Source organism: Sus scrofa, chromosome 14 (genome assembly GCF_054392235.1).
Source record: "Sus scrofa isolate SSC_HxYL_T2T_F1_AM1 chromosome 14, Sscrofa_HxYL_maternal_Yorkshire_Landrace_v2.0, whole genome shotgun sequence".
NCBI classification, from domain to species: Eukaryota; Metazoa; Chordata; class Mammalia; order Artiodactyla; family Suidae; genus Sus; species Sus scrofa.
In genome coordinates, this window is record NC_139396.1 from 80,366,486 (window position 1) to 80,394,139 (window position 27,654).

The 27,654-nt window shown below is 46.1% G+C and overlaps 1 protein-coding gene across 2 annotated transcripts in view; it reads left to right on the top strand.

Moving 5' to 3' along the window:
* Positions 1-27,654, top strand: part of LOC146396811 (signal induced proliferation associated 1 like 2) — a 114,969-nt gene that overhangs the window by 82,740 nt on the left and 4,575 nt on the right. For both annotated transcript variants that reach the window (XM_084996838.1, XM_021073828.2), the window contains exons 15-17: positions 3,701-3,854; positions 6,901-7,120; positions 15,720-15,851. In XM_084996838.1, the coding sequence (XP_084852964.1) occupies positions 3,701-3,854; positions 6,901-7,120; positions 15,720-15,851 (506 nt within the window). The remainder of the gene's footprint in view (positions 1-3,700; positions 3,855-6,900; positions 7,121-15,719; positions 15,852-27,654) is intronic.

Consider the following 27,654-nt stretch of genomic DNA (forward strand, 5'->3'; position numbering starts at 1 on the left):
ATATCAGTCTTTAAAAGTCTTTTCCTCCCTTGATGTTTTCATGTAAAATTAAAATGAATCTCTGTTCCTGGTTTTTATATTCAATAAGCTGTCAGTAGGGAGTTTCCACTGTGGCACCGGGGGTTAAGAATCCAAGTGCGGGAGTTCCCGTTATGGCTCATCGGGTTAAGAACCTGACGAGTATCCACGAGGATGTGGGTTTAGTCCCTGGCCTCACTCAATGAGTTAAGGATCCAGTGTTGCCGCACTGGTCACAGATGTGACGTTGCTCTGGCGTTGCTGTGACTGTGATGTAAACTGGCAGCTGCAGCTCCAATTCGACCCCTAGCCCAAGAACTTCCATATGTCACAGGTGTGACCCTAAAAAGGAGGGAGGAAAAAAAAAAAAAAAAAACAACTCCAACCGCAGAGGTTTGGCTCACTGCAGAGGTATGGGTTTGATCTCCAGCCTGGTACAGTGGGTTAAAGGGTATGGCTTGCTGCCGCATCAGTATAGGTCACAGCTCCGATTTGATTCCTGGCCCAGGAACTTCCATATGCTGCAGGAAAGATCATAGAAAAAAAGAAGAAAAGAAAAAAATATAAATATTCCTTCACAATAGGAAAGTCACGGCTAAGGGCTATTGATGACGTTCATGCAGATTCTGCAGATAAGTTCAAGGACAATGTGAATGTGCACAGAGCCTGTGCATGTGTTTCATAAAGTTGCCGTTTAAGGGATAGCATGAAGGAAAAAGCATCTTACCTCATTTTAGCATGGCGTTGATTTCCCTTTCAGTTGTCAGGTTTCACAGGGCCAGGTAGGGAGGGACTGTTTTTTATCTGTTGGGAAAAAAGAAAGGAGGAGAAAACTCTGACACCTCATTTCATAACATGTGTGAAAACTATGCCAATATATCTTTGAAGAGACAAGTGTAAGAAATCACATTTCATGAATGCAAAGCAAGACTGGTCAGGGTGGTTTTCTTATTTTATTTTATTTTATTTGTCTTTTGTCTTTTTAGGGCTGCACCCGCACATATGGAGGTTCCCAGGCTAGGGGTCTAATCAGAGCTATAGCTGCCGGCCTACGCCAGAGCCACAGCAACACGGGATCTGAGCTGCAACGCCAGATCCTTATCCCACTGAGCGAGGCCAGGGATCGAACCTGCAGCCTCATGGTTCCTAGTCGGATTCATTTCCGCTGCACCACGATGGGTACTCCAGGTTTTCTTATTTTTTAAAAGACAGCCTTACCCCTAGCCTGGGAACTTCCATATGCTGCGAGTGTGGCCCTAAAAAGAAAAAAAAAAAAAAAAAGTGGGTTGAATTCCCTGGTAGTCTTGTGGTTAAGCAACTTCAGTGCTTTTACTGCTGTGGCCCAGGTTCAATCCCTGGTCCAGGAACTGAGATTCTCACAACAAACTGCTGCACATTGTGGCTTTAAAAAAAAAAAAAGATGCATCATGCCAATAATTGCAAATGAGTCATTTATAAGAAAATCTTGAGATAAAGACCTGTTCTGATCATAAATGCAAGTGTGCCCATGGTAACATTGGTATTTCTGTCTGATGGAATCTTTGGAGTGCATTGCAGAGGTCCATCCTGAGCCTTGTAAGCTCCCCGAGTTATTTGTAGAAACACTTTGCTTGTTAGTGTGAGGCTGGATTTCAGCTGAGGGCCTCCCAAAGGGCCAGAAAAGGATGAACTCTTCTTAGCAGAGAGCCCCCAGTGTTTGTGCTTGTTTTTAGGGTCGAACCTGCAGCCTATGAAAGTTCCCAGGCTAGGGGTTGAATCAGATCTGCCACTGCCAGCCCACACCACAGCCACAGCAATAAGGGGTCTGAGTCACATCTGGGACCTACACCACAGCTCACAGCAAGGCCAGATCCTTAAACCACTGAGTGAGGCCAGGGATCAAACCTGCATTGTTACAGTTACTAGTCAGATTCGTTTCCACAGCACCACAACAGGAACTCCCAAATTCGTACATTTTTAACACTGATTTAGTGGCAGTGACTTTAATAAAAGTCAGCGTGGGGAGTATTGTAAGCAGAGAGGTTATTTCCTCTTATCACAGCAGGTTAGTGCTGGGACTCAAACCCAGGCCTCCCAGGCTTCTGACCAGGGCTCTTCTCGGTGGGCCCTGCTCATCCCATCCGATGTAGCCACTGTTTAATGTGGATGTGATAAATGCATCAGGACAGCCGACCTGCAGGACCACACCAACTCTATTTGAAATTCTGTCAGATAACATGTCACCCAGTCACTGCAGATATGCTTAGAAACAGATGTGAGACTACGGCCAGGTGAGTTTGTGCACCGGTGTAAATTAGGGAATATCCTTGACTCATTGTACACCTTGCTCCCATGTTCAAGTCCTGCCATCTTACAAGCCAGCCAGATCTTCAGTCACATTTAAGAGATTTTAAAGCTGCTTCCCTGGTCACTGCATTCACATCATCACCACTGCTGGTGCTTCCAGAGCCGTGCTTCCAGTGCTTCAGGAACCTACCCCAGGAGCAAAGCGAGAACGGCAGTGCTTTAAGATATATTCTTTCTAATTTTGAGCATGCCTGTGAGTTGTGTATCCTGATAATTTCCCAGTGAGCCATCCCACAGTGACGAGACAGACTTGCTTTAGAATAGTGTCGTTTTGGTGACACAGGACAGCGGCACGCAGGTGTGGCTGCCACCCTGAGCCGTGGATGCCGAGAGCACCACTTTGCCAGGTCACGTGGCACAGATCGCCCACTTGGGCTCACAGTACGGCCCCGAGTTCTTTGCCTACCATGTCTTCAGGAACATTCCCTGGCTCAGATGGGTCTTCCAGACCAAACTCTTTACACATGACTCCCCAGTTTTCTCCCTGGAAAAGAGCTGATAACAATAATTCAGCTCAACAGTCTTCTGTTGTCCATTAAGTACATTTCTTTTTGATATATATAGTTGATTTATGGTGTTGTGTCAATTTCTGCTGTATAGCAAAGTGATCCAGGCATACACACACACACACACACATTCTTTTTCTCATATTATCTTTCATCATGTTCTATCCCAAGTGATTGGACATAGTTCCCTGTGCTATACAGCAGGACCTCATTGCTTATCCATTCTAAATGTAATAGTTTGCATCTACTAACCACAAAATCCCAGTCCAAAATTACAGGGGACAGCTGCTTTATTTATCCAAGCAGCTTGGCAAAATTGCTGATAATAAAAATGCTTGGCACATGCCTGGATCGATTGCTCTTAAACACCAGGCTTTCTGCTCTCCGTGTTCCTGGGAGGACGTGACATGTGGTTGTCCAGCCCCAGGAGCAAGGCTCCCTCAAGTTCTGAAAAGCACAAGGTTTCCTTCAAAGAACACACAATAATCTCTGATGAATTATTGAAACTCTTGTTTTCTGACACAGATCAGGAAAGGGAAAACACACTCTTATTGGAAAAATTGGCTGCATGTTTTCTCATCCAGGGCTTTGGGGACCTGATTTGTTTCTGAATTTTTCAGAAATCTCACGTTGCGGTCGAGCTCGTTTCACACATGGAAAGTGTTCCAGGGATCTGGAGGAAGTGCAGCAAAGGTGATGCAGCTGCACCGTTCAGAGCTGGGTGTCTGTGAAAGTGATGGTCAACACTGGTTACCGGATTTTAATTCTTCAGGCTGCAGGTGCTGCACAAAACAACTCATCTTAGTTTCCCATCTGGTTTGCGGCCACAGGCTCTACGGGGAGATGGAGCTCCTGTCCACGGCGGTGCCACAGCAGACTGTGGTGGGCGATGCTGTTCCGGAAACTCAACACGTGCTGTCGAAAGAAGACTTTCTGAAACTGATGCTTCCCGACAGCCCCTTGGTGGAGGAGGGGAGGAGAAAGGTTAGCACCTTGGGTGGGGCTTTCATGTTCCGGGAAACACTCAGGAAAAGCCTCAAGAGACACCAGCCCCACCCCCCACCCCCGAGTTCTCCCTTGGGTGGTTTTTCTCATGATCCTCCCCATAGCTGTCTGTCCGGTCAGCTGTTTTCACTCTTACTCCACCAGGAAAGCAGAGTAAGCCTGAGGACGTCAGAAAGGGCAGCTTTCCAGGTGGACAGAGGGAGCCAGAGGCAGGTAGGCCTGGCCTCCAATCTCGGCTCCTGCCACTGTCAGGTGTGATTTTGTGCAGGTGACCTCTAGGCCCAGTGTCATCCTCTGAAAAAAGGAAGGCAACAAAAATGTACTGCAGAGTTACAAGCAAAGATAACCCACACAGCACATAACGGGTGATCAGAAACAGTAGCTGTTACTCTTCTAATTACTCATTAGAATGAGTATGTAATGGTATGTCATTGTAATTTTTTAGGGTTTTTTTTTTTTTTTTTTTTTGGTCTTTTTGTGTTTTTTTAGGGCTGCACCCTTAGCATATGGAGGTTCCCAGGCTAGGTGTTGAATCGGAGCTGTAGCCACCAACCTACACCACAGTCACAGCCACTCGGGAACTGAGCCACATCTGTGACCTATACCACAGCTCACAGCAATGCTGGATCCTTAACGCACTGATCAAGGCCAGGGATAGAACACGTGTCCTCACGAATGCTAGTCGGGTTCGTTAACTGCTGAGCCACAATTTTTTAAAAAAGTCCAATGTACTATTAAGAAAAGAAATTGTAGCTGCTGGGAGTTCCCTGGTGGCCCAGTGGGTTAAGGACCCAGCATGGTCTCTGCTGTGGTTCAGATCATTGCTATGGGGTGGGTTTGATCTCTTGCCCGGGAACTTCTGCATGCTTTGGGTATGGCCAAAAAAAGCAGTAGTAGCTGTTAAAATTCACACCACCCGACTTTCACTCTGGAACTCTACCAAGCCAAGGATGGAGTTCTGCAAGCCATCCTGCTTACATGTAATCCTGTTCCAGAAACGGGCTGGAGCCAGGTCCTCCACTGCCTGCCGGGCTTTACGAAGAGGATGGAACCTGTAGTGAGCTTGTCAAGCTGTGCGGCACTCACAAGCGGCAGTCCCAAAGCAGTCCCCCAAACCAACCCCATGTTCCAAGGCACACCTCCGTCGCTAGGGAGCAGTCCCTCGTTACTGTTACTTAGGGTCCTGATTAGTTTTAGTTTCATGCTTTATTATTACATCTCTTAAACCACTTTGGTAAGTGATGGAACATCTGAAAAGGACACACAGGTAATCTAGCCCAGTCTCATCTTTTTGCAGGTAACTGAGGTGTTCCCATAGATATTTGGTGGCTGAGTCAGCAATGAAATGCAGGTCTTCTCCCCTCTATCCAGTGCTCTCTTGTCCAAATGAAAAGAATAAAGTCTGGCCTTGCCATATTGACTGTGGTCAGGGTAAACAGCAAGTCTTTCTGCTCCTGTCTTCCCTATAATAAAACAATGCTGCACAATTAACCTAATTGTGTTCTTAGACGAACACTCTAATTAGATCCTACCTCAAAGCTGCTTTAATCTAATGGGCCTGTAATCATGTTCTGATGAGCCCGCTGGCCGTGTGTGAAGAGGGAATCCCAGAAGAATTCAGTCAGAGTGAAGCTTTAACAAAAAAAAATTGTATCAAATCCCATATATAACACTGTATAAGCTGCAGTGTAGACTGTTGTTAACAAAAGCACAAATAGCTTTCCTTTTCATAGGAATGAACTTTTTCCTTGACAGGTGTTTTTTTCCTTCGAAGACAAATCACCTCTTTTCGTAGTGTAAACTTGGTAGTTCACACACACTCTGGTTCCCATTCATCAGCTGGACAGACTTGACAGAATGGAGGGAACATATACAATAGAAATATTTTTAGCCTTCTGGCTGCACTCTCAAACGTAAATAGCCATTTCTATATTTGCTTGATGCAAACATTCTGGCTGTTACTATTATTTATATAAAAGGAATGTGGTTCAGAATATAGAAGAAGGAGAAGGAAATTCAGATTTGATTTCATTTTTCTTGAGTTTTTGACTACTTGCTTCTTTAGTAAGAAGTTTCGGGAGGTCCTGCCGTGGCTCAGCCGTAACGAACTCAGCTAGTACCCAAGAGGATATGGTTTCAATGCCTGGCCTCACTCCATGCGTTAAGGATCCAGGGTTGCCACGAGCCATGGTTTAGGTCACAGATGCGGCTCTGATCTGGTGTTGCTGTGCCTGTGGTGTAGGCTGGCAGCTACAGCTCCGATTCAGCCCCTAACCTGGGACTTCCATATGCCACAGTTGAGGCCCTGAAAAAAAAAAAAAAAAAAAAGAATTTTCCTCCCTATCTGCTATTTAATGCACAATGACTTTAGTGCTTTCTGTAAATCTGGTTATGATTGATTATTATAACTCCATTTTCAACAACTGTAATAGACTTTTGCGAGTGAGACTGTAAAGCACAATAAGATTTTACTGGACCAATAACACCCTTGGTGGGGCTTAACTGCAGGGCTCAAGAATGAATATTACTCTTCTTATCCAGATGAGATTGAACCTTGCATGTAGTTGACTGGTACAGAAATTGCCTAATATGAAAATGTAGTCATTTCCAATTAAAGTCAAGCCAGCACTAGGTGTGGTTTTGAATAACTATTGCCTGAGATGGAAACCTGACGTATTTTCAGAAGCTGCCACAGTTCCAAGGTTATGGAGGTTCCATTTAACATTTCAGAATTAATAAAGCTGTGCATGTCTAATTTACGGTAATATTTCACAGAATGTCAAAGGAGGCAAACATCCAAATCCAATAACTGCAGGAAGCACTTGTGCATTTGCCTGGGTGACCCACGTGCCTGGTGTAGCCTCCCTGAGCTGAGGCTCTGCCCACTGGGGGAACCGCTCAGAGACCACTCAGAGATGCTCCCATGGTGGTGTGGCACCCTGACCCCTCGCCCCAAGTTACTCAGTGAGTCCCCGTGCTCGGCTTTCTGACATGTCTCTCCCCTCTCCCCTGTGTGAACTCCTAGTTTTCCTTCTATGGGAATCTGTCCCCACGGCGCTCACTGTACCGCACCCTCTCGGACGAGAGCATCTGCAGCCATCGGAGGGGGTCTTCCTTCGGCAGCTCCCGAAGCTCCATCCTGGACCAGGCACTGCCCAACGACATCCTGTTCAGCACCACCCCGCCCTACCACAGCACGCTGCCCCCCCGCACCCAGCCGGCACCCAGCCTGGGGAGCCTGCGCAGTAAGTGCCAGGGTGGGCCACCTGCCTCACGGGCTCGGCAGAGGGTCTCCTATGGGGGCCTGGGTGGGGGGGTCTTGGTTCTGTTTCAAACTTCACATCATTGGGTGATGTTTCTTTCTTTTTTTTTTTTTTCTAATTTTTAAATGTGATAAAGGCCCCCAGGAGGACATTTTTAAAGTTAAGCACCACTACCAACTTGGCAGAAAATTGAAAAACCCATAGTAAACATCTTGATTGAGTAAAATAGTGACCATTATACCTTAGCTCGGGTATACATCCATAAAGAAACAGCGTCTATTAAACCTGATTTTATGAAGAGAAAACTGTAGCACAGGGGTAGATTTTTCCAGTGGGCAGCATCTAAGGAGGAAGGTTGGTTTTTTAAATTTTTGTGTCTCTTTCTTCTTGACCTTCAAGAGCTGATGATGGAGAGGGTGGTGGGTGGCTGTCAGAACACCTGAGCCCCAGACCTGGCTCTTCCCACAGCAGCATGATGTCCTTAGGTTGTCACTTAGAGTCTCTGTATCCTATTCACCCCAATTTACTGGCCATGAATTGACTGGATAATTTCTAGATGATTTTCCTTCAAATCCTAAAACCCTTCATTTTTACATCATATTAGTTCCTTATTAACAAGTCAGTGTTAAAGGGTGATTTTTTTTAAAATTAGTTAGCTTTATTTCCTTTCTTCATAGTTAATTTCTATTGTATGGGAAGAATAAGGATTTAATCAGAAATATATTCATCGTCAGGTTTTTTTTTTTAATTTCATCATAGAAAGCATTATCTTTAGAACCAATTTGAACTTCATAATACACATGTAAGTCCCAGGCCAAATGAAATAAAAGTTCTAATAATCTTTCTGATGTTTAACATAATTGGAAATGAACCTAGCCTCATAAAATTCTTAATCTATTTCCTTAAGTAACAGAATATCCTGCCCATTATGAAAAGTCCATTTGCCTGGATTGGCAAAACCCTTATATTCCCTCTTGGTAAAGGTATGAAAGTTCAGACAGACATAGTCTAATACCCGAGTATTTCTCCAAGTGTTTGTCCTTTTTTGTAAATAGATAATTTTAATGGCTACTTAAAAAGCTTTCTTAGAGTTCCTGTCGTGGCTCAGCAGAAACAAATCCGACTAGGAACCGTGAGCTTGCAGGTTCAATCCCTGGCCTCGCTCAGTGGGTTAAGGATCCAGCTTTGCCGTGAGCTGTGGTGTAGGTCACAGACTTGGCTCAGATCTGGCGTTGTGGTGACTGTGGTATAGGCTGGTGGCTACAGCTCCTATTAGATCCCTAGCCTGGGAACCTCCATGTGCCACAGGTGCAACCCTAAAAAGACAAAAAAAGAAAGCTTTCCTAAAACCAATAAAACTCTTGTTATGTATTTCATTTAAAATGAGGTGTGATTGTGACATCTATGGCTTATGTGTTAAAGGCAGTACTTCCCTTCTTACGTTCACTTGGTTCCCTGTGAAAGACCTACAGCTTGAACAACACAGGTTAGAACTTCATGGATCCACTTTCCTGAAGACTTTTTCCAGTGTAAATACCACAGGACTACACGACCCACAGTTGGTCGAGTCAGGAAATGTGGCATTTCAGATACAAAGGCCAGTTGTAAAATTATACGCAGATTTTCAACTGCACAGGAGGTCCATGCACCAACCTCCGCATTGTTTACGGGCCAGCTGTATATCCTTTTTTATTTTGGCTTCACTATTTTTCTTTCTTTCCTTTTTTTTTTTTTTTTTTTCTTTTTTTAGGGCTGCACTTGTGACATATGGAGGTTCCAAGGCTAGGGGTCAAATCAGAGCTGTAGCCACCAGCCTCTGCCACAGCCACAGCAATGCAGGGTCCAAGCCGCATCTGCAAACTACACCACAGCTCACAGCAACACCGGATTCTTAACTTACTGAGCGAGGCCAGGGACCCAACCCGAAACCTCGTGGATAATAGTCAGATTCATTTCCGCTACGGCACAGCAGGAACCCCCCACTATTTTTATTAATAACCATTATTTACCTCGAGCAGCTTTAGGTTCACAGCAAAACTGAGCAGAAGGCACACAGATTTCCCACATACACACCCTGTCCGCACACATGCACACTCTCCCCTCCCCACAGTAGTGCATCTGTTAGTGTCCATTGACATGTCATCATCACCTAGAGTCCAGGCTTGACATTAGGCGTCACTCCCAGTGTTGTACATTCTGTGAGTTTTGAGTTTGGACAGATGCATAATGACATGGAACTCCCATTGTGGTATTATACAGAATATTTTCATTTTCCTAAAAGTCTTCTGTGCTCCAACTGTTCATCCCTCTCGCTCCCTAACCCCTGGTCATCACTGGTCCTTTTACTCTCTCCACAGTTTTGTCTTTTCCAGAACATCCTATAGTTGGAATGCTATGGTCTGTAGCTTTGCACATCAACTTCTTTAGTAATTCACTTAGTAAAATGCATTCAGTGTCCTCCATATCTTTCCATGGCTTGATACCTCTTTTTTTTTTTTTTTTTTTAAGTGCTGACTAATGTTCTATTGTCTGGATAGACCAATTTATTTCTCCATTTACCTGCTGAAGGGCTATATCCTTTTTAAGTGTGTTCAAAGCAGAAAGGCGCGGTGGAAATAGGCAGGATACGCTCGCTATTCACTCTCCAAGTTCAGACCCGCCTCGCGTGCCTTCATTGTTCGCTTCTCAAGGAAAAGCAATAAGAGTGGCCCTTGCTGTTTGCTATTCTCTGATGAAACCTCCTTATTTGGCCGTGTGACTCCTCTAATCTCTAAACTCCACAACCTGCTCAGAAAAAAAGCTCTCTAGGTTTGATGGATAAAATGACAAGATGTAAATAGGATGTGGAGGTGATTTGAATGAATGTGCCTCCCCCAGAACTCCTGATTCCCTTCACCCTGCCCAGCACGGGGGTCGGCTCCAAGCATCAGGCTGTCCTTGGGCGGACGCTCGACTGTGGGACCTCCGACTCCCACATTCAGCTATGTGCTTATTAGTTACCATCATCCTTTGCGTTCTGTGGTTTCTGGTTGCTCAGCAGAACCCCTGTGAAAAAGCTGACTCTCCTGGCAGTTCGACAGTCCGACATCGGAACAAGCCAGAGAGTTGACATGTGCCCAGCAGGTGCCTGTGAGCGAGACATGGGGACTCTGTGAGGTCGCCTAGGTGTTTCTCTTAGTTTCTCAGGGACCTAGCTTCATGCCAGAACTTGGAATGGAGGTCAGTTGTGCGAGCGCCTGTAGCCCTGGATGATTCAGTGGCTGGGTAGGTGCAGCAAGAGCATGTAGAAACCACCTGTTCCTAGGGAGCACCCGACCTTCCACTTGTAGATACTCGCTCGGATCTTGGTCCTCATTTGGAGCAAGGACAGCGCGGGGCAAGGTTGGCGAGTCCATCTTTTCACAGTGGATGTCAAGAGACCTCATGACCACACCCTATCTTCCTCCATGAGATGATCACAGCCCCAGCCTTCTCCTTCAGTTTTATTTCATTTATTTATTTATCTTTATGGCCACACTCAGCATATGGAAATTCCTGGGCTACGGATTAAATCTGAGCTGTAGCTGCAAGGCTGGATCCTTTAACCCACTGAACGGGGCCCAGGATCGAACCCATGCCTCCTTGGTGCCCCAAGCCACTGTAGTCAGATTCTTAACCTGCTGTACCACTGTGGCGACTCCTCGTTCAGACAGGTTTAGACTCAAACCTGAACCTGTCTCAGAATTTCTCTTCTTCTGTGATCAGGAGCTTAATCCAGCCTTGGAAGACAAATGATACTTAACAAATACATTTTGTGTGTGACCCGTGTCATGATCCATATCTCCTTACAGGGGAGCCCCTCAATGTGATATATTATTATGTCTTCAACCTGGAGGTATAAAAACAGGAGCTGCTAGGGCCATGTGGCAAGTTTACAGAATGCTTAAGAATTCCTGATCCAAACTCCAAGAAGTGATGGAGGTCTTCCTATATGGATGGACTAATGAGAGTTCTTAAGTTTTTGTTTGTTTTTGTCTTTTTGCCATTTCTAGGGTTGCTCCCTCGGCATATGGAGGTTCCCAGACTAGGGGTCTAATCGGAGCTGTAGCCACCGGCCTACGCTACAGCCACAGCAACACCAGATCTGAGCCGAGTCTGCAACCTACACCACAGCTCACGGCAACGCCGGATCCTTAACACACTGAGCAAGGCCAGGAATCGAACCCGCAACCTCATGGTTCCTAGTCGGATTCGTTAACCACTGAGCCATTGATGGGAACTCCAGAGTTCTTAAGTTTTGAAAGATGAAAACAGAGTATTGGCTTATACCTGTTCCCAAATCCTATAGGTATGACCTACACCCTTCCAAAAGATGCCCCTTGGAGTTTAAAAGGGGTGCAGGAAGTTTAGAATAAAAGAAACTAGCATTTTCCTGTAGATTTGGTACACATGCAGGATGCCACAGACCCCTAGCATCTGAGTGACATGTGGCTCAGGTGACCCGAGCTGCTGGTCAGCAGAAGCGTCGTCCTTGATCTATTGGCATCACAGCCGTGGCCATGACCATCAGAGGCAGGGTGCCCTCCGTCTCAGCATGACGCATCTCTCTTTTTTTTTCTGATGCTCCCAGTCTCCCCTCTAGTAAACCTCTGTTGGTTTCTGGAGAGTGATTGTGAAACCTCATCTATCTGACCACCAGGAAGTGCTGTCATGAAGGCTCCTGGGCGTTTATAACAACAGCAGTAAAGTCAGACTCAATCAAGATGGTCCCTGTGATTTCAGGGTCCAGATAAACAAACAAGAAGCCACAGGATCGATGTCCAGGCCAGAGAGCAGGGAGCCCAGGTGGCCGTGTCTGGACATTAGCTGCCCTTAAGAAGCCATGAGTCACTTTCCTTCCGAGATTGGCCAGAGGAGGAGCCTGGGCTCTGGGGCAGCGTTGGCTTCAGAGAACTGGCCTTGATGTACCAGGCTTTGCTCCCTAAGGCCAGTCATGCCTTTTCTTCCCCATCTGGAAAGTTTGGGAAACATCTTGGTTACAGCTGCCGTGGTTGCACCAAGCACAGGGGCTGGCTCCCTGCAGGTGCCTTCCCCAGACCCCAGACCAGCAGCAACAGAGTGCATCTGCCCCTTGATGGCTCTTCAAGGGCAGAGCCTGTGTCGTGCTGGCTATTTATCCCTCTCTTCAGAGACGATACCTGGTAGCACCTTGAACAGATGCTTTCAGATGCTGAGTGAACGTCACCTGGGCAATAGAAGCAGTGATGCCTAATGTCAGTTTAAAGTGTTGTAAAGGATTTTTGGTGATTTGGAGTCTCAAATCCCCCCCCCCAAAAAAAAGGTCATTTTTTTGTCCCCCAGTTATATGATTTTCCAAGCATGGGCGGGGGCAGAGGCCAGGGGAGCTTTTCCTTTTGGTAATCCAGACAGGAACGGACGTGCCTTAGTCCATTGAAGGTGACAGTCCTTGACATGAGGCTCCCCTGTTTCACTGAAAGACGATGCCTTTGGGCTTCACTCCATGATCACTCACAGCTTTTCTCCCGGAACTGCTCTCTTCCTCAAGCAGCTGCTTCTCGGTTGTGTCCTGGCAAGAGTCACCTCCCCAGCCAGGCCTTCCCCAAAGATGCCATCAGGCTCCTGGGCCACGTCTCCTGGTTTTATTTTTGAAAGACCTGTGTCTGCTTATGTGTTCTCATTTATTTGTTTCCTCTCTCATTCTGTGTCCCTTCTAAGCTTCATGAGAGGATGGGCTTCGTCTGGTTGACCCACGGCTTTGCCTCACCACCAGGCATACAGCAGGCATTTAACCAGCACACCAGGGACAGTTGTGTGGATATACTCCACATAGACTCTTTTTTTTTTTTTCGTTTTTTGTCCTTTTGGGGTCGCACCCACGGCATATGGAAGGCTCTTCCCAGGCTAGGGTTGAATTGGAGCTACAGCTGCTGGCCACAGCCACACTGGATCCAAGCTGTGTTTGTGACCTACACCACAGCTCATGGCAATGCCGGATCCTTAACCCACTGAGTGAGGCCAGGGATCGAACCCACATCCTCATGGATACGAGTCAGGTTCGTTACCATGGAGCCACAATAGGAACTCCCAGATAGACTCTTCAGGAAGGGAATCTTCTCCAGGCTACTCATCATCTTTGCCAATTCCAGAGCATCAAATAAACACAGAAGTCCCATTGACACTAGGGGAAGTGGGGTCATCGTTTCTATTAAAGAAGGAGTATGACCCACCACGTTCCTGCCTCTGGCCTCCTGGTTCTCCATGAAAGTTGGAGGGCTGAAAAGCATGTCCTGCACTTGCCTCTGCCAGTGACACTTACACCCTGACACCTTCCCAGAGTCCTCAGTGCTGCCTGGTGCGTGGTCTCACATGCGTTGAGTGCCGGGTGGTGAGCAAGAGTGCCCACTGAGCTGTGTGGGTCGCTGGACCCACCCTCCCGCTGCCTCACTCAGGCTGAGCTCCACAGCCCCCAAGCTTCAGATTTGTGCTGCACACAGTCAGAGCTCTCATCTTTAACCCGAGATGGTCCGGTTTCCCTTATCGGCACCCCATTGGGTGTTTGGAGAATATGCTCTTTGAGTCCACAGCTGTGGGAGGGACACGAGCAGGGGACACGGGACTTAAGCCCAGCACTCTTTTCTCACTGCATTGTCCCCTTTTGTCCTCTGTCATCTCCTCTCTGCCTGACCCCGGTTAGAGCCAGCCAGGGCATTGTCTGGGGCACTGGGGAGAACGTGGGCTTCAAATAGAATGTGCCTCAGGTTTGGCTGTAGGCTCTCAGATGCCCAAAGCTCCGGTGAAGTATTATTTCTTTACTCCCAGCCGGCCCTGGACTCCCTTCCCAGCACTGTGAGGCGTACCCTTGTTCCTGATGAATGCAGTTGCAGGGACATCATTGGCAAAAGTCATTCCCAGCCAGTTGAATAATTTCTTTACACTCGGTGCAGAAAACCTGCTTTGAGCAAAGCAGCCCAAGTGTTTGAGAGACAAGAGAAAGTGATAGGTAAGGGGCTGAAGGTCCTTGGGCTTCCTGGCTTTTCTGCCTGGGGGTTTGAACCTTCAGCTCCTGGGTGAAGACAGGATGTGGGCGGAGCCAGCCCAGCCTCTGCCCTGCAGTGCCTCCCTGGGTTCAGAAGGGGCCATCAAGAGAGGAGGAGACAAGGACAGAGAACATCACACACAGAACATTCTGGAAGGGCTGTTAGTTCAACGGAGACAAGCATGTGGAGACAGAGGGTGGCAGGAAGAGTGTTGATAAAATACCCACTACTGGGTGCCCTTCAAAATGGCAGGGTGGTGGTCCCACATCTAAATGGGGTGGTATGAAAAACGGGGTATGACAGGTGCAGCTGTCAGAGGCGGGCTAGGAGCTGCGTGTGGAAGGTGCCAGGAGAGAGAGAGGTTTCGTGTCTCGAATCACACGTCCTAGTCCAGATGCCAGCGTTTCACAGCCACCCCCAATTACAGGTGCCCTTGGTTAATTGCATCCTTTCCTTGACTTCATTGCAGGCTCGCACAGCCAGGTGGTCATTATTTTGATTGGTCTAATTAGTCAGATGTGTCGGCAAGCAGCTGCATGCTGCACCCTGGGCAGGTTCAGAAAAGGCATGTTAGAGAAAGTCCAGTTGAAGCCTTTTGAAAATTCGTCCATAGATGCCACCAGTACGGTTAGTGGCATGAACGATTCGAGCCCTGTAATGAGACATTAAGAGAAGAAGAAAGGCGGAAGTCTGCACAGACAATGCGAGACTAGGAAACACGCAGTGCAGGAGGGGGAGAGGGTTCTGGTTTAGCCTGCGATCAAGCCGTCCCAGTAAAGTCAAAAGAGTGAGCCAACCACCGTTTTTGTGCCTAGGGTGAAAAATACTGTTCCCTCTCATTCCTGTCTGCTCCTAAAGAAACAAAGGTAATCTTTCTGCATTTTTGTAATAAACTGATATTCCTGGCATCTTAGTGCTCAGCTTAGATAACTGTGTTTTTCAGGAAGCTTTTTAAACCATCAGAAGAGAGAAGTTGACCCACCCAGCACATAGGGCAGGTCACCCGGAGGGAAGCAGGCTGTGGTCCTGGGGTTGGTCAGCCTCAGGACACACCTGCCCAAGGGAAGCTCACCTCTTTTCTTCCTTCCTTCCTTCCTTTCTTTCCCTCTCTCTCTCTTTTTTTTTTTTTTTTTTTTTTTTTGTTTGTGTTAGGACCATGCCTGTGGTATATGGATGTTCCCAGGCTAGGGGTCTAATCAGTGCTGCAGTTGCTGGCCTATACCACAGCCACAGCAATGCCAGATTCTTAACCCACTGAGCAGGGTCTGGAATCGAACCCACATCCCCATGGATGCTCGCCGGGTTCGTTACCACTGAGCCGCGACGGAAACTCCTCACCCCCGCTTTTCTTATACATGCAAAGGCCATGGCTCTTTCCCAGAACCCCTTCTCCCCCACCGTGTGTCTGTAGGGTCACTGCTGCAGGATGTCTCTGCCTTTATGGGGCAGGAGGTCTGTCACAAGAAGCCCCCGGGGCCCCTCTAAATGCCTGGCCAGTACCAGCACTACCATCTGACTGTTGCACTGGTTTTGTTTCTGTCTAGATGAGTTCTGGTTCTCCGATGGGTCCCTATCAGACAAGTCCAAGTGCGCAGATCCTGGCCTGATGCCCCTCCCAGACACTGCCACGGGGTTAGATTGGACCCACCTCGTGGATGCTGCCCGGGCATTTGAAGGTAAAAACCGCAGCCTCCAGGGCGAGGGCGTTTAGATGCTCTATGCATCTTTGAGGAGAAAAACCTGGGGGTGGCTTGGGTTACCTTGGGGCGTTTCCTTAGGGAGACCTGGGCCTCCAGCCATGGGAGGGAGCACCGGGCAGAAGTCAGGCACCAGCTGTGACCCTGCAAGAGTCACTTGTCCTCCACCTCTGTTCCTACCTGGAATGGAGAGGGGACCATCCAGGACACAGGTGGTATCTTTCCTCCTAGCGTGATGAGGTCAGACATGGGGGACTTCTCTTCAGAGGCCCAAGCCACTGGGTTTGGCAGGACAAGTGCAGGCTTGGACGCCTGGTGGCTGGGGTCCGTGCAGGCTCTGGCATGGGGTTCTAGTCCAGGCTCTGGCTTCCTCTTCTAACATGTTTGGGAATGGTGTCCAGCTGGCTGACCTCAGGGGCCCTCTGGCTGCCTTCCACCGTTTCTGGTGAATGTTTCCATGAATTAGGAGGTGAATCTGCTCCGTAGTAAGCTCCTTTTGTCCACAGATAAAAGTAGGCATAAAAAAGGGAGAGGCTTGCCCCCACCCCCACCCCCTGGCACCCTCAGGACTTCACATGTGGGTCCCCATGATCCAGATGAGGATTTTCTGCCATTTGCTGCTACACTCCTTCCACGGCTGCAGCCTCTGCTCCTGGGTGGCTGGCAGGACCCACGGATGGCCAGGCCATCTGGGGCCCCTGTTTGAAAATTCCCTGTGTGTCCAGATGGCAGCATCTGGGGGAAGCTGTTCACTGCCGCCCTCCCCTCTCCACTCACCTGCTCTAGGTGTAGGTTCCGGTCCTCTGTGCCATGCATGCTTCAGGAAGGGAATTCAGATTCTTTTCCCCAGGAGACCAGGCGCGCTCTGAAATTAGCTGCTGCAGAGGATGGAGGTCTGCTGTCCCCCTAGACAGGGTTCCTTGTCACCTGGTATCTGCACCTCTGGTCCTGAGCACCTTAGGGGGAGGGGTGAGTTGAAAGCTCCTCTCAAGTTAATTCAGGTACAAGGACCTTTAGCTCCGAGAAGCAGTAGGAGGAGGTTGTCTAGAAGAACCTGCTGCAGAAGGCAGGGGCGCGTCCTGCTCCCTTAATCGACAGAGTGCAAGTGTCCTGACAAAGTACTAGTTCCGGGTGGAAACATGAGAGGGCCCATCTGCTTGGTAAGCAGTCCACCAGAAGGTGGTCGAGTGGACTCTAAAAGCCCCAGGCCCATGGCCTGGTTATTTCCCGTGCTCCCGACCCTGACTCCATGGAACTTGCACCAAAGGGCAGGAACGCAGACTCCCTCTGTCCAGAGCAGCCCAGGCAGGGGGAGCAGCATTTTCTCTGGCATGTTCTGCCCACACCGTTGCCTTACAGCCCTTGGAGAATGTAAAAGCATCTATTCTGTCTCCTCTGTTCCCCCACTGCATCAATATTTGCATAGTACTGGCCCCACTGAATCCTGCATTATTCACATCTCTGTCACTCCTTATTCCGTGATGAGTTTCTCAAGGGAAGGCTGCTTTTTAAGTTTATCTTTATTTATCAAGTGCACGGCAAGCTAACCAAATGAGGAGAGTTGGTGCAAAGGTGTCCATGGGTATGAAATACACAGGGTCCTGTGCAGCCCTGAGCTGTCCCTGCTCACGGCATAGTATTTAACCTCTAAGGTCCTTTTGCATTTTGTGTTCCTTTTTTTAATTTAAAACAGTATGTATCACTTTATCTCAGTCTCCCTCCTTGTGTGTATCTTTGCCTAGTTCCCTTCCACCCCCTTCAGAATAAAATTGCTGCTATGAAGTAGATCTTTTTCGGGGAGCTTGGGTCGGGGTGGGAGGTTGAAAAGGCAGAATGGCGCACACAGCGGTGACGGAACTGTCCACCCAGGGATTCTGGTTGTGGTCGCAGCCCAGCAGCTGGGCTGCGGGCCTTTGGACCAGTCACTGGAGTGAACACTCTGTGCCCGCCTGAAGGCTGGACAGCAGGCTCCTGAGACGAACACTTGGGTTGGGCTTCAGCCTGCTCGCCTAGAAAGTGAAGACCTTTGCCAGAGAACCAGGAAGGCTTCTCCCAGGCCTGCCCTCCGCTCTCAGAGCCTTTCTCAGCTGAAGTTGGAGGCGAGCTGGGGGTTGGCACCTGCAGATAAAGGAGAGAAAAGCAGAGACATCCCAGCCAGCCAGCGCTTCAAGGGCAGCGGTACCCAAGTTCAACCCAAAGAATGTGGGATTCTGTCTGCCAAGGGAGACGACTTTGGTTCCCTGACCTTCCTGAATTGTCCACACATTTTTTTTAGAAAATATGGACAGAGTTGAGGTTGTGTGGGGCACTACTCCATAGGGTAGCACATCACCTGGTGACAATAGACAGCTCAGGAAAATTCAAGAATTTGCAACTCAGACCTTGGGCTAATCAGAATCTTTGTCTCAGCATCAGGTCCACTCTGACTCTGGTTGGCACAGTGGTGATTGGGTGTGATCCATCCTCTTAGCTCTTCAAAAGGAAACATCTTCACCCAGATGACCCCGTTACCCCTCCCGTGACTAGACCTTTTTTGTACCAGTTCTCAAAGCCATTTACGAGCTAAACTCAACGTCATGAAGAAAAGATGGTCCAAACCCTCCCCCCCGCCAACATTCCTGTCATAATTGTTACAGACTAATCGAGGCAGTTCAAGACGCCTTATTGAGCTCAGACTCCTCTGGAAGAAGGCAGCAACCATACTTGGGCATGAGCAGGCTTTAAAAATGGAATGCATCTGGGAGTTCCCGCTGTGGCTTAGCAGGTTAAGAACCCAACTAGTGTCCATGAAAATGTGGCTTCGATCTCTGGCCCCGCTCAGGGAATTAAGGATCTGGCGTCGCCGTGAGCTGTGGTGTAGGTTGCAGAAGCGGATCAGATCTAGTGTTGCTGTGGCTGTGGTGTAGGCCGGCAGCTGCAGCTCTGATTCGACCCCTACCTAGCCCAGGAACCTCCTATCCTATGCCTTGGGTTCAGCCCTAAAAAGCAGGAAAAAAAAAGGGGGGGTGCATCTGCTTATGGGGTTGAGGTGCCGTGACCCTCGTATAATCCAGCAGTAGCCTTCATCCCTAGCAGACGTGCCCTTCCCCGCTGGTCTGCTTTGTTAATGTCCCACACTCTCGAATGTGACGTATTCCCTTTTGTCTAAGAGCTAAAATTGACACTGGACCCATGAGTTTAAGGATTTAGTTTTACTCTGCTATTCAAGAAGAGAGCAGAGGCACCAGACTGATCTGCCTCAATCATGGTTGCTTAAATTTGTTTAAACTATGGGTCCACGGAAGGTCATGCGCAAGTATGGTTGGGGTGCAGGTTCTCCAGGCATCCTATTCACAGGTGTTCCCTGTGTCCCCTGCAAGAGAAGGAGCATTTCCACCACTTCTGAGTGACAAGGCGTGAAAAGAGAATTAAGCCAGAAACATAGGAGCGAAACACAAATGAAGACACTCTCACCATTCGGAAAATTCTAAATGTTACTCTACTGATGATTGTGCTAGGAAGAATTAAGGAATCAGATAAGAGCATTTTTTTCTTTTTTAGTAAGTGAAGATGAAAGAGAAGCTGCCTGTTAAAGTCTTTGGGCTGCAGCCGGGATTGGTCCTTAAACAAAAATGTACTGCTTACGGGGGTAGGGGGGGAGCATGAAAATTAGCTAATAAACTGTACTTTGAAAAAATTCTACACAAGCCGTGAGAGAAAACAAAAAAAGACAAGGCAGAAATCAAATGATTTTCTTGTGAAAATCTGGCAATTGAAATGTCAGTGCAATTTATAAATAAAATCCATGATCAGTTTTCTCACAATACTGGTAAACTGATATAAATTTGATCAAAAGATGAAAAGCACAAATGAGCAAAATTATAAATGGCAAAAGAGATTAATATTATTAAATACATAAGAGGGTAAAAAAATTGTTGAGGAATGCCGATTTATTAGATTTATTCTTATATAGGAAATAAATGAATAATTGGCTATTTCTTGCCAGAAAGTGGGAGAAGGAGCATGAGAAACAGTAAGTAGAGGGCATTGAAAAAATTATGCAAGAATATCTCCAAATTCCAAGTATCACCTGAAACTAATGTTTACAGGTAATTGTTTTCAAAAATTCCAGGACTGGGAGTTCCCATCATGGCATGGTGGTTAACGAATCCAACTAGGAACCATGAGGTTGCAGGTTCAATCCCTGGCCTTGCGCAGTGGATTAAGGATCCGTCATTGCTGTGAGCTGTGGTATAGGTTGCAGACGTGGCTCTGATCCTGAGTTGCTGTGGCTCTGGCATAGGCCGGTGGCTACAGGCCCCTAGCCTGGGAACTTCCATATGCTGTGGGTGTGGACCTAAAAAAAAAAAAAAAAAATCAGATTAAAAAAAAAATTCCAGGAATGATGCTGCTCTTATATACATTTTCCTTGAAATGTAATAGCAGCCTTATTGCATAATAGGATTCTTTCCTGATAGCACACACAAAAAAGAAAATTACAAGAAGCCTTAGTCAATATTGATGTGAGAAGGCCTAGGTGAAACTCAGTAGTAAATTTAGAAGATACTTATTGGTAAGAAGTTAGCTGGTTTCATATAAGAAAAACTTTTGTTTATAATAAATTATAGTAGATGAAGTAATTAAAAATTGTCATGTCACGTTCCCAAAAAGGGTATATGTTGTAACAGAATTTTAAGACATATTTCTAATAAAAAATTATGCTTTGAGAGAGACCTTGAAAACCCAACAAAGAATGTCTGCTTTGTTCCAAATAGCTACATAATACTTACTGAAAAAAAACGGTTTTTAAGTAGATCCCTTAAGTCCAGAGACCAGACAAGGGTATCCTTTGAGACCATGTCCTTTAATTTTGTACTGGAATCCTTAAACAAGCAATGCGTCATAAACTATAATGGAAAAGAATATTTTTGAAAAGAATCTATACTATATATATGTATAACTGAATCCCTTTGTTGTGCAGCAGAAATTAACGCAATAATAAGTCAACTATCCTTCAATAAAAATTTTAAAATAAAAAATTAAAACAAGCAATGCAAAGAATAAAGGAATAAATTTTGGAAGTAAAGAAATATTTATACATATGATTCTATATCTAGGAAATATTTAAAAAATCAAAAGGCATTATTAGAGATTATAAAAGAAAGCTCAGATATTTTAAACTATATTTTATATTTTTATAAGCCTCATTTCAAAGCATTGTTAATTTTTTTCAGTTATCTATTTCTATATAACAAACCACCCCAGAATTTATGGCTGAGGACAACAGTGGTTTATTGTGTCTCATGATTCCATGGGTTGGCTGGGCTCAGCTGAGTGGTTATTCTGTTTCTTATGGTTTCAGCTGAGGTCACTTATACAGCTGTATTCAGCTGGAGCTCAACTGGAATGGGAGCATTAAGGTAACATCACTCTTGGAGTTCCTATTGTGACTTAGCAGAAGCAAACCTACTAGTATCCATGAGGATGCAGGTTTGATCCCTGGCCCCACTCAGTGGGCTAAGGATCTGGTAATGCTGTGAGCTGTGGTGTAGGTTGCAGATGCAGTCCAGATCTGGTGTGGCTGTGGCTATGGCTGTGCCTGTGGCGTAGGCCAGCAGCTGTAGCTCCAATTCGACTCCTAGCCTGGGAACTTCCATATGCCACAGATGTGGTCCTAAAAAGAAAGAAAAAAAAAAAAAAAGTAACTCCACTCTTATATGTATCTGTACCTGGGACAGGTGGGGTCTGGCTGGACCTATATCTCCAACAGGGTAATTGTACTTCTTTCCATGTGGTTTAAAGGGTCAGGAGAGCAAAAGCAGACAATATGTGGTTTTTCAAGACCCCGAACAGTATATGCACCTCATTCTATTGAGCAGAGGAAGTCCCAAGGCCAGCCTGGATTCCAGGATGGAAGTAGGCTCTGCTTCTTGGCATGAGGAGTGGCGTGGGCACACAGTCGCCATCTGCAGAGTGCCTGCCATTTAGCAGGAATAAAGGACACCTATTAGCAGTAATAAAGGTCCATCAGCAAGATCAAATTATAAATTCATCATTAAATTATAATGAGAGAAAGCACTGGACACTTTGATAACTGAAAAGTCCTAATATATGTAAGGATCAGTATAGATAGAAAGTGCATGGGAAAGATGAGAGCCCTTCCTTAGTCAATTTGCAGATTTCCTACCATTTTAGTTCAAATATCTAAAGGATATTTGCATCCATTGGGAAAGTAGATGAACAGCGTTCAACAAAAGGTTTATTATAAATCAATAACAATAATTAAAAGAATGATAATGATGCAGAAAATAGAAATGAGTCCTTTTTAAGAAAAAAAAAAAAAAAGCACCTAGACCTAAATTTGAGTATCTCTAAGAGTTAAATGGGAAAGAAACTTATATATGCCATTTGGATTTAGGAATTGGAAAAGTCACTTCTAAAAAAAAAGAAAGAAAGATTAGTGTTTTGGAAGCATGGCAGTGCATTAATTATGGAGTAGTGCGAGAACATACAGAGTGTAATGTGACCAGATGAAAGTACTTAGGTGGGGATCCAGTGTTGTCACTGCTGTGGCTCGGATTCGATCCCTGTCCTAGGAAATTCCACATGCCCTGGGCATGGCCCAGAAAAAGTACTTAAATAGATCCTTTATGAACCTGAAAGAGAACAACATTAAAATAAAAAAGGAAACGGGGGAATATGGGGAAAGATGTATAAAAAATGTGATGGCTAAAACCAAGGCATCTTAAGTGAATGAAGGCACATGACCAGCAAAAAGTCTCAAATACCTCATAAACACGTGGTCAAGACAGATGGTGCAGAGTCCAAAAGAAGGACCACACGATAAATAAGGACTTGAAAAATGTTCAGCCACGCAGGTAAATTTAAACAGTAATGAGGTTCCAGCTCCCACCTTTTGAGTGTGAACAACAAGGCCATGGCTCTGGGAGGTGATGAGCATTCACAGCTGGTTTCATCATAAAGATTATAAAAGGATCCATCTTTGTGTTCAAGCAATCAGACAATGTGTACTAGAGACAGAAAATGTACCCACCCTTTGACCAGAAATCTCATTCCTGAGAACTTGCTTACTGATGGTGATTCAAAAGCATAAAAAAAGGTTCCAATAGAAAAATGCCTTGCAGCGTTATTAAGAATTAATTTTTCATAGAATAAGGAAACTCTACTCCCAAAACCACTGTCTGAAAATGGAGAACTCCTTCCCAGGCCTGTGAGAAAGAAGGTGCTGCACGTGCAGAGTGTCCATCTCACCAGGGTCCACGCCTCCCACTCCCCTCTCCTGTGACAGTCAGGTCAGTTCTGGCCCATTGTCCTGTCCTGGTTGCTCCTCTGCCCATCAAGACTCCTACATCATATTTATTGATGGTACCCAGTGAGGCCATTGCTTGTCACCCTTGTAGTGCTATGCACTTCCTTTATGATACAGAATAAAGAAATGTATAGAGGGGCCAGATAACAGGGATCCCCTCCCTGCCCCGATACAGTCGAACAAGCAAACCCAACTAGCAGAGCTGGCTGTGGGTCACACAGTGAAGCAGAGGAAGGGAAGTGGAGTCCCTTTAAAAGTTCTAGGATTTTTTCTTTTTTTTTTCTGTTTGGCTACACCCGTAGCATGGGGAAGTTCCCAGGCCAGGGATCAAACCCATGCCACAGCAGTGACCCAAGGTGCTGCACTGACAACACTGGATCCTTAACCCACTGATCCACCAGGGAACTCCAAGTCTCTTTCAAAGTTCTAGAATTTAACATAGTTCTCATTTATCAAAATATCAGAAGCCAGCCATTGTGGCCAAATGGATGATGTAGTCTTAAAACAGGCATCAAAGGCAATGGTATAAACTGGTGACGAAGCCCCTGGTGTCCCCACAGCATAACAGGCCACACTCCATGCAGGCCTTCCTCCCCTCCAGATTTCAGCTCTTTCCCACAGGTGGGAACATGGCCATCTTCCTGCAGACAAGTGGGCATGTGTGCCCCTGACACATGCAGAATCAACTCATTTATCCGCCACCGCTATGGGAATGAAATGTTCCACCTAAGTATGTTTTCCAAAAGAATGGAAGTTTACACATTCATTAGGTTCCATACACCCTTGATTTCTTAAATGGAACATGATAAGCATATACAGAGATATTTATTTATATATATATAAACATCCATGTGTGCTTATCATGCTCCATCACATATTACATGTTATATATAGACATGTTAAATACATGTCTCATATATATGTATATATGCTTTTTATCTTCTTTTTTTTTTTTTTTTTTTTTTGCTTTTTAGGGCCACACCCACAGCACATGGAAGTTCCCAGGCTAGGGGTCAGATTGGATCTACAGCTGCCAGCCTACACCACAATCACAGCAATGCAGGATCTGAGCCTTGTCCACAACCCATACCACAGCTCACGGCAACACCAGATCCCTGACCCACTGAACAAGGCCAGGGATGGAACCTGTGTCCTAATGGACCCTAGTCGGGTTTGTTAACCACTGAGCCACAAAGGGAACTCCTTGTTTTTTCATTTTTAAAGTTTTATTGAAATATAGTTGGTTTACAATCTTATAATAATTTCTGCTGTACAAGCATATATTTTTATGGTGAGAACTTTTTCAGTTCTGAAGCTGCAGCTTAAAGTTGAGGTTGTTAAAGTTACTGATATTTGATCACTGTGTGGATACAAGCAGACAAACAGAATAAACAAAATGTGACACTATAAAACTCCTAAGGACACAGTTTAAAAAAAAAATAGGAAAAATGACAACTACTTAAAAGAAAAGTGCACAGTTACTTTACTATAGTAAATTGACTTAAATTCTCTCAAAAGTAAGAAAATTCTTTCAGGCCAACAACAATAGTTGAATCTTAATCAGATTCTAGACCATTATCTTCCCATGTTCATCAGTGGGCTGCCAAAGGCCTAAACCAAGGTATTTTATGTTTAAATGCGGTGTCACCTCCCCATCCCACCCCTGCCCTAGACGTATCCTGCAGTCTTGATAAGCATAATTGTCAGAATCAGAACCTTTGATTTCCTCCTTGTAGCTGTAGAGCTCCAGCTCTTCTGTTAGTTGTAGTTGTAACATGGACATATTAGAACAGCTTTGTTGGTGGAAATACATTTAATTTAAACTGGCCCCATCCTTACTTGTCCTTTGTGGCTTATATCTGGCACAGGTCTATTCTCCTGTTTCAGCAGACATGACTAGTTGATCAGAGCACCCATCCTGGCCTGGCCAGGATGCAGGATGAAGGCCTGGACTCCCAGGTCTCTGTCTGTGCTCTGAGCAGTTTGCCTGGAGCCTTGGGGCTTCTTAGCAGGCAACTGCTGTGCCCCCTCAGCTCTAGATAAAAAAGCGTATGGACAGTTCATCCTCTCGTTTAGTGATAAATGCACTAAAATAAGAAACATGGAAATAGTTTTTAAAGATTATTTAAAGGGATGGATTACATCGTGTATAAGCTGTTCCTCATGTCCCCTCTTAGACAGCTCTGCTTGTGCAGGAAAGCACAGAAAGGAAAAAAACAAACATGTAGTGTAGGTGGTTGGATCTTGGCCACACTAACCATTTACATGAAGTTCATATCCTGCACCTCTTTTCTTACAGTTTTGTTTTCTGCGCCATTTGGTTCAATGTCAGTAATTACTTGGTGACCGAGTATTTATCATTGCAAAAATAAGCTGTGGAGGAAAAAAGCTTCCATTGCAAACTGCTGCTAAGATTAGCTCTTTTACAAAGTCCTTTAGTGTCTGGACTTAGTCAAGTAGCATTCTGTTTGCACTGAAACCTCCCAGGCTTTTCAGATTCAAAGTGAAATCCTCTTTGTGAAATTACGTTGCTGGCAAAACCCTATTTTTGGCTTCTTGCCTCCTGACCAGTAGGACCTTGCTTCTCCCCAAGGAATGTTTGAATGGCTGCCAGTAGCAAGTTCTCTTTCTTCAAATATGTGGATGTTTTATCAATTAAGGTAAAAATAGATGAAGCAAGCTAAGACGTTTTCATTGAGATATGTAGACTTGACCACAGCACCATGTATATTAAAAAGGATGGAAACTGTCACTGGGTTGCATAAAATATGGGTGAGTCAATGGAACTCTCTTTAAAAGTAAGAAAAATGAGCTCTTTATTTGCTTTTGACACGCCTTTTGGTCAATAGTTAAACTCATGGTGGAATAAAACTGTGTCTGCTGTTGATGTTTCTGAGTGGGAAGTGTTCCCTGACCCAGGCCTGTGTCAGGGTTGTCGTAGACACAGTCATAGCCCAAACCCTCCCACCCCACCCCAGAGCTGCTCACCCCCAGCCCGTATGCCCTGCCACAACTGCCCCACCTCTGCTCATCATCTCCTAAAAGCAGGCAGGACCTGAATTATCTCATATTACAAATTATGGCATACCCATCGTGGCGCAGCAGAAATGAATCCGACTAGGAACCATGAGGTTGTGGGTTCGATCCCTGGCCTCGCTCAGTGGGTTAAGGATCCGGCATTGCTGTGAGCTGTGGTGTAGGTCGCAGACGTGGCTCAGATCTGGCGTGGCTGTGGCTGTGGCTGGCAGCAACAGCTCCGATTAGACCCCTAGCCTGGGAACCTCCATATGCCACGGTGCGACCCTAAAAAAAAGGACAAAAGACAAAAATAAATAAATAAATAAACAACGAAATAAAAAAGCAAATTATTTCATCCGATGCAAATATCCTACTAGTCTGTTTCAGACTGGGAACGTGGTAATCTCTCAGGAATGTATCATTACAGAAGGTGTACTGTCAATTTGTAGAAGGTACAGCGTGTGGGGAAGGATGCCTTCGAGCTTTATGGGAATGTTGGTTGAAGGACATCTGCACACCTGTCAACAGTGTGGAGATATCATGATGTAAGAAGAAAGGGCTGCCTGGCTGGAGAGTGCTGTGCGATTGATCCAGCAGGGCACTCAGCTCAGCTCCAGGAGGGTGGCCTCTGGGTGCCTCCATCATGGACAGAGCCCACAGCCCGGCAGCCCAGTCCCTTCCAGGGCTCCCCCCCACCTCCGCCACCCTCTCTAATGAACAGAATGTGCATGACCCTCCCTAAACCAGACAAGCAGGTGGCCTCATTAGGAGAGGCATCCAGCAGCCAGAGGGAGACAGAGGGGGATGAATTAAGAACAGAGCACCCCCGACATGGACCCTAGTTTAATTTCTCCAGCCATTAATCAAATCCTGAGAAAAAGCTACTGCAGCACTATCGCACCTGCTGAATCCCTGGGAACCAGCTATGGATGCGCATGTGTGCAGACGCCAGGGTCAGGGAGAGTGATGATTAGATGTGCCTGGTTCTCACCTCTACCTTGCTCAAAAGAAGAACTTTCTGTGCATGCCACTCCGCACTTCCGGGCCAGTATTCTTGTGCCAGCGTTCCTCACCCAGAGCTGGCTATTCTGATGGCCATTCCAAAGAATCTTCTGTTCCCTTTCTTGCCTAGCTCTAGACACACTGGATGTGAGTCACTGATGCCAAGAACGGAAATGGCCCTGTGATGGGGTGGGTGGTCATGCTGGTCATTGCTGCCACTGCTGTAACCACTGGGACCCTCAGATCTTCCTTTAAGGGTTTTAGGGAGAATATGGACCTAATCTCTCACCACTGCCATCTTTGCATTCAGGGAGCAGGTCATTTGCACAGACCCTCAATGGTTACCTATTCCTGCTGGTTTGGCATCTGTGTGGCATGCCTCTGATCTTTGTTGTCCATGATGGTAGTGTGTCCAGCCAGGACCATGACACATGAAAAGTGTGATCTAAGCAT